General features: G+C 44.4%; 1 protein-coding gene across 1 annotated transcript in view; it reads left to right on the top strand.

The window, feature by feature from the left end:
• KCNH8 (potassium voltage-gated channel subfamily H member 8) overlaps nt 1–12,959 on the top strand; it is a 476,728-nt gene that overhangs the window by 419,674 nt on the left and 44,095 nt on the right. Inside the window, exon 12 of the mRNA XM_040263440.1 lies at nt 5,658–5,696. Within this exon, the coding sequence (XP_040119374.1) occupies nt 5,658–5,696 (39 nt within the window). The remainder of the gene's footprint in view (nt 1–5,657; nt 5,697–12,959) is intronic.

Here is a 12,959-nt window from a genome sequence, read left to right as displayed (position 1 = left end):
CCTTTGTCTATGGAATTCACCAGGCAAGAACACTGGAGTGGGTTGTCATTTCCTTCTCCAAGTTAAAACACTGAGTTTCCATTAAACTAGTATTCTCTACACTAATGGTAATCTGAATTAGCATGAAGCATTGATATTAGTCAGGGCTTCTCTGATAGCTCAACTGGTAAAGAATCTGCCTGCCATGCAGGAGACCCTGGTTTGATTCCTGAGTTGGGAAGATCCCCTGGAGAAGGGATAGGCTACCTGCTCCAGTATTCTTGTGCTTCCCTTGTGGCTCAGCTGGTAAAGAAGCCAGCTGCAATGCAGGAGACCTGGGTTCGATCCCTGGGTTGGCAAGATCCTGTGGAGAAGGTAAAGGCTACCCACTCCAGTATTCTGGCCTGGAGAGTCCCAATGGGCTGTATAGTCCATGGGGTCCCAAAGAATCGAACATGACTGAGCGACTTTCACTTTCACTTTCATTGATATTAGACAACAGAATGAATATATCAGAGCATTCTTTTTAAAATACACGTGATTAATAATATATGTGAATGAAATGATTTATTTAGCGAGCCTAGCACAGTAGTCCTGGCTATATAATGAACACTGACCTCATAGGATTTGCAGTGAAAATAAGTGTGATAGCGTGGCTGAGCAGCGTCTGCCGGAGCGCTGATGACAGTGACTACTCGATGGATTGATAGCAGACAGGATGGGGACAGGGCTTCCCCGGTGGGGCTAGTGGTAAAGAACCTGCCTGCCAGTGCAGGAGGCGTAACAGACGTGGGTTTCATCCCTGGGTCAGGAAGAACCCTTGGACAAGGCAGTGGAAACCCACTCCAGTATTCTTCCCTGGAGAATCCTATGGACATAGGAGCCTGGCAGGCTATAGGGTCTATAGGTCTATAGGGTCGCAAGATTCGGACACGACTGAAGCACCTTAGCACGCACACACACAGAGGATGATAACCACAGTGACATTGGTTATAAGATCTCACTACTCAAAGTGTGTCCCAGGGGCGAGCAACATCAATATTATCTGGGCACTGACCGGAACGCAAAGTCTCAGGCTCCACCCCAGACCTCCTGAGGCAGAAGCTTGCCAGGGTCCAGCCCCTGTGGATCCAGGGAAGTTGAAGCAGGGATGGAGTCAGCGATTAAAGATAGATTAGTTAGAGATTTAAAGAGAGATTAGGGAAGAATAATGTAGTGAAACAATAGAGGAGAAAAGAGGCTGATATTCCTTGGTTTACACAGAAAGCTAATAAAGTCTCAAGACAAGAAACTTGCACTGTCTACATAGGCCACAGGCACCCACTTGAATAACGGGGAGTGCCCCGCCTTAGGCTCTCTCTCGCATGGGTCTTAGAAGCCCAGGCAAATAAGTAGACACAGCAAGCCTCTATGTTCCAAGGGATCAGCCTGAAAGAGAAAGGGAGGGAGAGGGAGAAAGAGAGAGAGAGTCGACACACGGGAGGCCAAGCTTGTGCAAAAATCCCCATAACTTTATTTCAAAAGGTGCTGATATACTCTAAGTTTTACATAATGGAAGATACAGAGTCATCCAGGGAAGCAGTCCTGACTCTTTTTGATACCAGGCTTTCTTTCTGCATATCTTTCCGTATAAAAAAGGTCTCAGGTGATTTATATTATCTTCTGGCCAAGAGGCCTGTTAACACTTTATGGCTCTCTTCCTTAATGAATGTTAATCTCATTTCCCTGAAGTGTTTTTCTTTAATCTGCATCACCCTCAAAGCACTAAAATTACATCCCTGTAGAACAAAGGTGCAGTGGGTTATAACAAAGAAAGTACTTAACTCAAAGATCTATGTTGCTACTTGTTTTTTCTATATACCAACTATATTAATTAATGCACTCCTGGGTACACAACAAATAAAGGATATGGAAACCTGACAGCAAGTATCGGCTCCACAGTTCAGTTCAGTTCAGTCACTCAGTCGTGTCCGACTCTTTGCGACCCCATGAATCACAGCACGCCAGGCCTCCCTGTCCATCACCAACTCCCGGAGTTCACTCAGACTCACGTCCATTGAGTCCATGATGCCATCCAGCCATCTCATCCTCGGTCGTCCCCTTCTCCTCCTGCCCCCAATCCCTCCCAGCATCAGAGTCTTTTCCAATGAGTCAACTCTTCACATCAGGTGGCCAAAGTACTGGAGTTTCAGCTTTAGCATCATTCCTTCCAAAGAAATCCCAGGGCTGATCTCCTTCAGAATGGACTGGTTGGAGCTCCTTAGTCCAAGGGACTCTTAAGAGTCTTCTCCAACACCACAATTCAAAAGCATCAATTCTTCGGCACTCAGCCTTCTTCACAGTCCAACTCTCACATCCATACATGACCACAGGAAAAACCATAGCCTTGACTAGACGGACCTTAGTCGGCAAAGTAATGTCTCTGCTTTTGAATATGCTATCTAGGTTGGTCATAACTTTTCTTCCAAGGAGTAAGTGTCTTTTAATTTCATGGCTGCAGTCACCATTTGCTGTGATTTTGGAGCCCCAAAAAATAAAGTCTGACACTGTTTCCACTGTTTCCCCATCTATTTGCCATGAAGTGATGGGACCAGATGCCATGATCTTCATTTCCTGAATGTTGAGCTTTAAGCCAACTTTTTCACTCTCCTCTTTCACTTTCATCAAGAGGCTTTTTAGCTCCTCTTCACTTTCTGCCATAAGGGTGGTGTCATCTGCATATCTGAGGTGATTGATATTTCTCCCGGCAATCTTGATTCCAGCTTGTGTTTCTTCCAGTCCAGCGTTTCTCATGATGTACTCTGCACAGAAGTTAAATAAGCAGGGTGACAATATACAGCCTTGACATACTCCTTTTCCTATTTGGAACCAGTCTGTTGTTCCAGGCCCAGTTCTAACTGTTGCTTCCTGACCTGCATACAGATTTCTCAAGAGGCAGGTTAGGTGGTCTGGTATTCCCATCTCTTTCAGAATTTTCCACAGTTTCTTGTGATCCACACAGTCAAAGGTTTTGGCATAGTCAATAAAGCAGAAATAGATGTTTTTCTGGAACTCTCTTGCTTTTTCCATGATCCAGCGAATGTGGGCAATTCGATGAAACCCTTAATCAGTTTTATTCTAATGATTTTTCCTAGAATTTTTTAAGCTTTCTGTGCCTCTTGCGGTTGGGAGGCTGTAAACAATTCACATGCACAGTTGTAAAAATTCAGACAGACCTGTCAGGCAAGTTAGAAAGCATTCAGAGGGGTTTGAGCTGAGACATTCCTTTTACGCCCAGAAGACTTATTAACTAGAGCTCTAAGTTAATTTTCTTTAGAGAAAGGTGGTCGGGGACAGCCCCCTGTAATGTTAGAAGAGTAGATGGAAAGCATAACACAGTAAAGCAGGCAGACTCTGGTTTTGGGGGTAGATGCTCGAGAAAATCCAGGGGGACCCCTGAGACCTGATCCCACCTTTGCGATTGTCAGGCCCCTTTCCTTATGAACTTTGTCACAGGTGGGATTCCCCATGCTGGCTCCTGGCATCAGCTGCATTTTAAGGAGATCTCTAGGCAATTTGTGTGCACACAGAAGTTCGAGAAGCACTGATATAGAAAAAGTCTTGTGGTTCAGCAACTCCAGGGAACTCATACTAGTAGTAAACCATGGGGGTTGGGAGTCACACTCAAATCAGAAGATGCTAAGGCTGGTGCCTTTCTCTTATTCCTTAGAGAGGGTCTCTGACCTGGAGATGTCGGACTTCCTGAATCCCCCTAGCAAGCTCTTTCTTTCATCCAAACTGTAACTGAAAAGCTTTTTAAAAACACAGTATTACGTTTACCATAGTAGCAATAGCACTGTAATTTTGCTTTATTTTTCACATTTTTAATTATTCAGCTGTTTTATTTGTCACCACTTAGGGAATTATTGCAAAACTTATGTCTATAATGCTACTGATTAACGCATATTTAGGCAACTAAACAGATGTAGAATGGTTGACTGCTTTGATAAAATTAAACATTGATGAAACATATATTTGCAAAGCAATAATGATGCTGGCATTTATGTAAATAATAACAGATCTAGCTCCCTAATCATCTACAAAACACAGGAGGGAGGTGACAGAATTACCACATACATCTCACTTACTAGGCAGATCATTTTCGAGTGCGTGTTTTTTTCCATGTGAATAAAGTTATGTTAATTCATAGCCTCTATTACCACTTTAAAATGAGAGAAGTATATTTGAGCATAAAACAATGAGACCCAAAGCATATTTCCAAAATATGTTATAATTTCCAGAGCTTCTTTGTACTTCATGGAAGGTACCTGTTTTCTAATGTATTCCTCCACAGTAAGGTAGTTTGATTTTATGCAAGATGTGTTTTGAGCTTAAATGAATCTATGTTACACATTTGTGTTTCACATTTTAACATCTCTGAAATTGGGATCTGTCATAATTGATGGCATGTCACAATTCAATTGACAGCATTTTTAAAAAATTTTTACAATCAGTTGGATCTTAAAGCCAATTAAATTGAAAATTAGGATCTGTAGTGAACTTAATCCTAGTCCACATGCTAAGTCACTTCAGTCATGTTTGTGACCCTAGGGACTGTAGCCTGCCAGGCTTCTCTGTCCATGGGATTCTCCAGGCAAGAATACTGGAGTGGGCTGCCATTTCCTTCTCCAATCCTAGTCCACAGAGTACAACAAATGAAACATAAAGGAATCATTACAGCCACCTGCATTTAAGTAAGAAGGGCAAGAGAATAAAGAGATAGAAATGACATTAAATAAGAAATGGTTCCACGGATTTCTATTTTCACAAGAACCAGAGAGGAGAATCATAGAAGACAAGATAATTTAGCGAAGGGGCAAGAAAGAGCAATAAGGAGATGGAAAACAAAAGGAGGGCAAAGAAGCACCCAGCTGGCAAATGCAGCCAATGGGGGCATTGCTGTGGCCATGGTTTCCTTGAGCGTTGCGTCCGACACCAGCCAGGCAATTGGCTGCTCCCTTTTCCAGACTCAGGAGGTGTTCCCAGCATCTTTCAGGGGCTGTTTTCTCTCTGCTGGCCAGGTGGGCCAATCACCCCATCACCTCTGAACTTCCATCTCTTTCCCTGCCTCCGGTGTTTTATCCAGGCCCACACCACCCATGTTACCATCCAGGGTTCTTGGCTTCCTTAATCAATAGAAATTGACAAAAGAAAGAAATTCAGGCAAGTCTTTCTCGGGGCCCTTGCTGCACAGAGAGAACCAAGAACAGACAACAGGTCCCCTTGCTTGCTCACTCCCCAAGGTGGGGGCAAGCTGGTCCTTATGTGGGGCGAGGGCAGGCTGAGTCCAGGGCTTGAGCCCGAGGCAGCTTAGATGATCTGCCCAGCCTGCAGGTGGTGCCGAGTGCAGGGGGCAGGCAGAGGACCCTGCTTTCTCTCCTGACCCCGGCTTTCACTCCTGGCTCTTCAGAAGTGGCAGTTGTTTTTTTGTTTTGCTTTGTTTTTTGGTCTTTTTTTACCTTGCTGTCCACAGTTAGCCCCAGCTGCACATTTATTTTTGGTCCTTTGTAGATTTGCTGTATTTTCTTGCCTGAGGAAGGTGTGTCCAGATGCAAGCACAGCCGCAGAGGGTCCCGGGGCGCAGGCTCGTCTCCCTGGGTGTGAACGATTTTACAACTTCTGTTTGTTTGTTCTTTCAGGTGATATCAAGATTATCAAACAAATCAACAGTCTCACAGGTATGGCTTTTTTCCAAAGAGCAAAATATTTATCTAAAATTTCTGGGATTTCCAACAAATCTGTTTCCCCCTTGAAGATTTTATGTATTCACCTTTGACTTCCGCTAAAACACTTCCCAATGAGAGATGTGGTAATTGACTTTCCTGCGTTTGGGAACAGAAAGATGGAAACTCATAAATCTTTTTAAGGGCCTTATTGGTATTGTTAAAAAGTAGTTTGTTACCAAAACCTGCCCAAAATATCAAAGTCCTGAAGTGTTCATCCTAGTAGAATTGAGCTTGTAGGTCAGTCTCAACTTTTCAGAACCATCCAATTTCATGGAAAACTTCCCCCCAAACAGTGGCTTGCCACATTTATAACCTAGACTTTTATTGCCAATCATCCTGTACCAGGAGCCCTGTGCTGCTGCTGCTGCTGCTGCTAAGTCGCTTCAGTCATGTCTGACTCTAGCGACTCCATGGACTGCAGCCCACCAGACTCCCCCGTCCCTGGGGTTCTCCAGGCAAGAGCTCTGGAGTAGGTTGCCATTTCCTTCTCCAATGCATAAAAGTGAAAAGTGAAAGTGAAGTCGCTCAGTCGGGTCTGACTCTGTGTGACCCCATAGACGGTAGCCCACCAGGCTCCCCTGTCCCTGGGATTCTCCAGGCAGGAGCACTGGGGTGGGGTGCCATCGCCATCTCCCTGTAAATGGCTCCTTTCCTTGCCTTGTTCTCTTCATGAAACAGAGGCAGCCCCCCCAACTTTCACACACACTCAGAGGCACACAAATAAATCCAGCTGAGTAACACGTTATAGAGATGTCGACCCGGACTGAAGACGGTTGGAAGTGGGGAACAAACTGAGCTACTACTAAGGAACATTTTTAAAACTCCTAAAGCATCTCAGTGCCGTCAACCACGTTTCTCTCTGGCACTGTCTTTCCTCTCCCTTCTCTACAAAATCCCTCCTCAGGAGCTAGGAAAGCTGTCCCACCTGTAAACGCTCCTCACCAAGCATCCTTTCCTCATTACTGTACCTCTTTTCTGCCAGCCCTTTCCTATATTCTCTTTCTTGTCAAAAGAAATTTAGCCTTCTTCTGGATTTTCCAATTTGAATTCTTTGCCCCTCCACAGCACTCTAAAAATGAACATCCCTTCCAAGAATACACCACCCTTAACTTTCAAAAAAATTTTCTGTATTTTCTGTTCATTTGCAGTATCAAAGCCACTAGAATAATGGGGGTTCTAATAAAACACATATTTATTTGTCTCTCATGGATTAGGCCAGAGGTGGGCAATATGACAGTGTCAGTTGGGTCTAGAGATTTCCTTCTTGCCTCATGATCCTTAACACATGCCTTCCTTCTTTAAGATCTCCTCATTCTCTCAGATGGCTGCTCCCGACTAGCAACTAAATAAATGTAAAGAGCAAGATGGGCCCTCCCCTTCTGCTAGGAGCCTTCCGAAAAGGCCCTTGTAAATGGCCACTTATACACTATCTTCCCAGAATTTGGCCCCATGCCTAAACCACGTGGCAAAGGAATGCGGAAAAAGTGATCTTTGGGCAAGGTGCATCAGTTCAGTCGCTCAGTCGTGTCTGACTCTTTGCGACCCCATGAATCACAGCACGCCAGGCCTCCCTGTCCATCACCAACTCCCGGAGTTCACTCAGACTCATGTCCATCGAGTCCGTGATGCCATCCAGCCCTCTCATCCTCTGTCACCCCCTTCTCCTCCTGCCCCCAGTCCCTCCCAGCATCACAGTCTTTTCCAATGAGTCAACTCTTCGCATGAGGTGGCCAAAGTACTGGAGTTTCAGCTTTAGCATCATTCCTTCCAAAGAAATCCCAGGGCTGATCTCCTTCAGAATGGACAGGTTGGATCTCCTTGCAGTCCAAGAGACTCTCAAGAGTCTTCTCCAACACCACAGTCCAAACGCATCAATTCTTCGGCGCTCAGCCTTCTTCACAGTCCAACTCTCACATCCATACATGACCACAGGAAAAACCATAGCCTTGACTAGACGGACCTTAGTCGGCAAAGTAATGTCTCTGCTTTTGAATATGCTATCTAGGTTGGTCATAACTTTTCTTCCAAGGAGTAAGTGTCTTTTAGTTTCATGGCTGCAGTCACCATCTGCAGTGATTTTGGAGCCCCAAAATAAACTCTGACACTGTTTCCACTGTTTCCCCATCTATTTGGCATGAAGTGATGGGACCAGATGCCATGATCTTCGTTTTCTGAATGTTAAGCTTTAAGCCAACTTTTTCACTCTCCTCTTTCACTTTCATCAAGAGGCTTTTGAGTTCCTCTTTAACTTTCTGCCATAAGGGTGATGTCATCTGCATATCTGAGGTTATTGATATTTCCCCTGGCAATCTTGATTCCAGCTTGTGTTTCTTCCAGTCCAGCATTCCTCATGATGTACTCTGCATAGACGTTAAATAAGCAGGGTGACAATATACAGCCTTGACGCACTGCTTTTCCTATTTGGAACCAGTCTGTTGTTCCATGTCCAGTTCTAACTGTTGCTTCCTGACCTGCATACAGATTTCTCAAGAGGCAGGTTAGGTGGTCTGGTATTCCCATCTCTTTCAGAATTTTCCACAGTTTCTTGTGATCCACACAGTCAAAGGCTTTGGCATAGCCAATAAAGCAGAAATAGATGTTTTTTCTGGAACTCTCTTGCTTTTTCCATGATCCAGCGGATGTTGGCAATTTGATGTCTGGTTCCTCTGCCTTTTCTAATACCAGCTTGAACATCAGGGATTTCACAGTTCACTTATTGCTGAAGTCTGGCTTGGAGAATTTTGAGCATTACTTTACTAGCATGTGAGATGAGTGCAACTGTGCGGTAGTTTGAGCATTCTTTGACATTGCCTTTCTTTGGGATTGGAAAGAAAACTGACCTTTTCCAGTCCCGTGGCCACTGCTGAGTTTTCCAAATTTGCTGGCATATTGAGTGCAGCACTTTCACAGCATCATCATTCAGGATTTGAAACAGCTCCACTGGAATTCCATCACCTCCACTAGCTTTGTTCGTAGTGATGCTTTCTAAGGCCCACTTGACTTCACATTCCAAGATGTCTGGCTCTAGATTAGTGATCACATCATCATGATTATCTGGGTCATGAAGATCTTTTTTGTACAGGTCTTCTATGTATTCTTGCAACCTCTTCTTAATATCTTCTGCTTCTGTTAGGTCCAGACCATTTCTGTCCTTTATCAAGCCCATCTTTGCATGAAATGTTCCCTTGGTATCTCTAATTTTCTTGAAGAGATCTCTAGTCTTTCCCATTCTGTTGTTTTCCTCTATTTCTTTGCATTGATCGCTGAAGAAGGCTTTCTTATCTCTTCTTGCTATTCTTTGGAACTCTGCATTCAGACGCTTGTATCTTTCCTTTTCTCCTTTGCTTTTCGCCTCTCTTCTTTTCACAGCTATTTGTAAGGCCTCCCCAGACAGCCATTTTGCTTTTTTGCATTTCTTTTCCATGGGGATGGTCTTGATCCCTGTCTCCTGTACAATGTCATGAACCTCATTCCATAATTCATCAGACACTATCTATCAGATCTAGGCCCTTAAATCTATTTCTCACCTCCACTGTATAATCATAAGGGATTTGATTTGGGTCATCCCTGAATGGTCTAGCAGTTTTCCCTACTTTCTTCAATTTAAGTCTGAATTTGGCAATAAGGAGTTTATGATCTGAGCCACAGTCAGCTCCTGGTCTTGTTTTTTGTTGACTGTATAGAGCTTCTCCATCTTTGGCTGCAAAGAATATAATCAATCTGATTTTGGTGTTGACCATCTGGTGATGTCCATGTGTAGAGTCTTTTCTTGTGTTGTTGGAAGAGGGTGTTTGCTATGACCAGTGCATTTTCTTGGCAAAACTCTATTAGTCTTTGCCCTGCTTCATTCCGCATTCCAAGGCCAAATTTGCCTGTTACTCCAGGTGTTTCTTGACTTCCTACTTTTGCATTCCAGTCCCCTAGAATGAAAAGGACATCTTTTTTGGGTGTTACTTCTAAAAGGTCTTGTAGGTCTTCATAAAACCATTCAACTTCAGCTTCTTCAGCATTACTGGTTGGGGCATAGACTTGGATTACTGTGATATTGAATGGTTTGCCTTGGAGACGAACAGAGATCATTCTGTCGTTTTTGAGATTGCATCCAAGTACTGCATTGTGGACTCTTTTGTTGACCATGATGGCTACTCCATTTCTTCTGAGGGATTCCTGCCCGCAGTAGTAGGTATAATGGTCATCTGAGTTAAAATCACCCATTCCAGTCCATTTTAGTTCGCTGATTCCTAGAATGTTGACATTCACCCTTGCCATCTCTTGTTTGACCACTTCCAATTTGCCTTGATTCATGGACCTGACTTTCCAGGTTCCTATGCAATATTGCTCTTTACAGCATTGGGTCTTGCTTCTATCACCAGTCACATCCAAAACTGGGTATTGTTTTTGCTTTGGCTCCATCCCTTCATTCTTTCTGGAGTTATTTCTCCACTGATCTCCAGTAGCATATTGGGCACCTAATGACCTAGGGAGTTCCACTTTTAGTGTCCTATCATTTTGCCTTTTCATACTGTTCATGGGGTTCTCAAGGCAAGAATACTGAAGTGGCTTGCCATTCCCTTTTCCAGTGGACCACATTCTGTCAGACCTGCACGTCTTGGGTTGCCTGTCTTGGGTTGCCCCGCAGGCATGGCTTGGTTTCATTGAGTTAGACAAGGCTGTGGTCCTAGTGTGATTAGACTGACTAGTTTTCTCTGAGTATGGTTTCAGTGTGTCTGCCCTCTGATGCCCTTTGGAAACACCTACCATCTTACTTGGGTTTCTCTTACCTTGGGCGTGGGGTATCTCGTCACGGCTGCTCCAGCAAGGCACAGCCGCTGCTCCTGACCTTGGATGAGGGGTGTCTCCTTTCCGCCGCCCTTCCTGACCTTCAACGTGGGATGGCTCCTCTAGGCCCTCCTGCACCGGAGCAGCCACCGCTCCTCGGGGTGCTCCTCCCGGGAGCAGCATCACTAAGAGCAATTTAAGAAATAAGGCGAGATTATGTAAAATATCCCAATACTATCTGTAGGACCAAGTTTTTCCATTTTCTTCATGATCAGCCTCATCATCACAAGGACAAGCATTTAATTAAGCACATTCACTGGAGAAGGAAGTGGCAATCCACTCCTGTACTCTTGCCTGGAGAACCCCACGGAGAGAGGAGCCTGGTGGGCTACAGCCATGGGGTCGCAGAGTCAGACACGAGTCAGTGACAGAGCACAGCACAGCAAAATGCATATAACTAAGGGTTTAACATGCTTTGCCTAATGTTGAATTTTCCCTCACACTATTGCCAGTTTACAGATGAGGAAGCCAAGGCTTTAAACAGTCACATTACCTGGTCAAGGTTGCAGCTGGTAAGTAGGACTTTAAGGACCGTGTGACCAAAAACGCATGAATCCAACCACGAGGCTTTATTCTGCTCTCGTTTGAGTCAAGACAGGTTTGACTGACTCGTTCCTGAGTTTGAAGTGACTATTCCAGCAAAATGTCATGAGCTCACTTAGAGATTCCTTTGACTGTGGAAATTGCCCCGTGGGAGCTTTCGTGCGAAAGATGAGAGGGAAATGAAGAAACGGGTCAAAGAGAAGGGCAAGAAAGATCTGTGGTTAAATTTTGTGGTCGTGTACACATAGGTGAGCCCAGCAGCACGAGAGAGAAAGTGTTTCTACACGGATGGCCCAAGGAAGGAACTGGTGCTCCTGCTGCACAGAAGCTGCTTGTGGGGCTGGTGCTTAATAATTTAATAAACTTGGGTACTGTCTGCAGTGACGGTCCAGAAATAAATCTTTGCTATAAATTGCGTTGGCTGCCCCGATCACAAGAGGTAGTATCTAAACAACTGGTCCGACGTGCCAAATCTCCATGACGGAATGGAAGTATGAAAATTAAATGAACTTGTAGAAGTACACGCATCTTATAGGTTACTAGTCAGAAGATTCTCTTAGAGCCAAGGGAGCCTCCCTGAAACAAAAGCATGATTAAATTGCCAGTGCAAATGTAAATAGAAGCCCAACTAGAGAATACACTCATTGATTTTGATAAGTTTGCTCTGTCCTGTCTTTAGCTGGATGACCTCACTGTTCTTTTCCACAATACTAGTGTGCAAATGTTCCTCTGCAATTCCACATGGGTCCACCTTTTGTTAAAAGCACAGAATTTTAAAATGCTGTGGGGGAAAAAAACAAAATAAAGGCAGAACCATGACTATTGAATAAAGGGGCTTCCCTCATAGCTCAGATGCTAAAGAATCTGCCTGCAATGCAGTAGACTTGGGTTTGATCCCTGGATCAGGAAGATCCCCTGGAGAAGAAAATTGCAACCCACTCCAGTATTCTTCTTGCCTGGAGAATTCCATGGACAGAGGAGCCTGGTGGGCTACAGTCCATAGGGTCACAAAGAGTAGGACACAACTGAGCGACTAAGCACGTTGAATAAAGAACTAATGGCATTGCATTAATTAAAATATTTGCAAATAGTTGGAAAGATGAGTCTTTCCCTTTCTTCAAAAAATTTTAACCCATGAAATTAAAATACACAGAAAATCTTTCTAAGTGAACTGATCATTTTGCTTATGAAAGCTCTGGTGTCCACTGAATGGGCCTGTCAGTCACTATAGATTCAAATTCATTTGGGATTAGAATATTGGAGTGGTTTACCATTTCCTTCTCCAGGGTATCTCCCCAATCCAGGGATCAAAACTGGGTCATCTTCTGCATTGCAGGCAGACTCTTTACCAGCTGAGCCACCGGGGAAGCCCGTATACACACACACACATATATATGTATAACTATTACAGTAAAGTTCACACACCAGTGAACCAGGTGTTTATTAAGGCGAAGGAGTAACCATGACAGCTCATGACATTTGATTAGTGCTCTTAGATGTTTACTGTTCACTTTAGTTTTATTAGAAATTGTGGATAAGAAAGTATAAAAGATACTGAGGCACAGGACGGTGAACGGACCTTTTGGGGTAGGGAAGCCATGTCTAGGGCAGAACACAGACTCTTCCAGCAACTCTGCTGGGGGCCACCAGCTCAGCCTTTGCAGCCTGGTCTGCCTGCCTGTTCATCATCACCTCCTCTGTCCTTGCCCATGCTCTCCCTGGCTTCTTCTAAGCCTGTGAGGCTGAATGGCCCCAGGCAAGGACTGTACGTAGGATTTGGCAAGACCAGCTCCTTCCTCTCCCAGGGCCCTTCACAGGGAGCAGATCACAGCT

This window comes from Oryx dammah, unplaced genomic scaffold (genome assembly GCF_014754425.2).
Source record: "Oryx dammah isolate SB20612 unplaced genomic scaffold, SCBI_Odam_1.1 HiC_scaffold_2, whole genome shotgun sequence".
Classification (NCBI taxonomy): Eukaryota; Metazoa; Chordata; class Mammalia; order Artiodactyla; family Bovidae; genus Oryx; species Oryx dammah.
The sequence above is the reverse complement of the archived record's forward strand: the minus strand, read 5'-3'. Positions and strand labels throughout refer to the sequence as shown.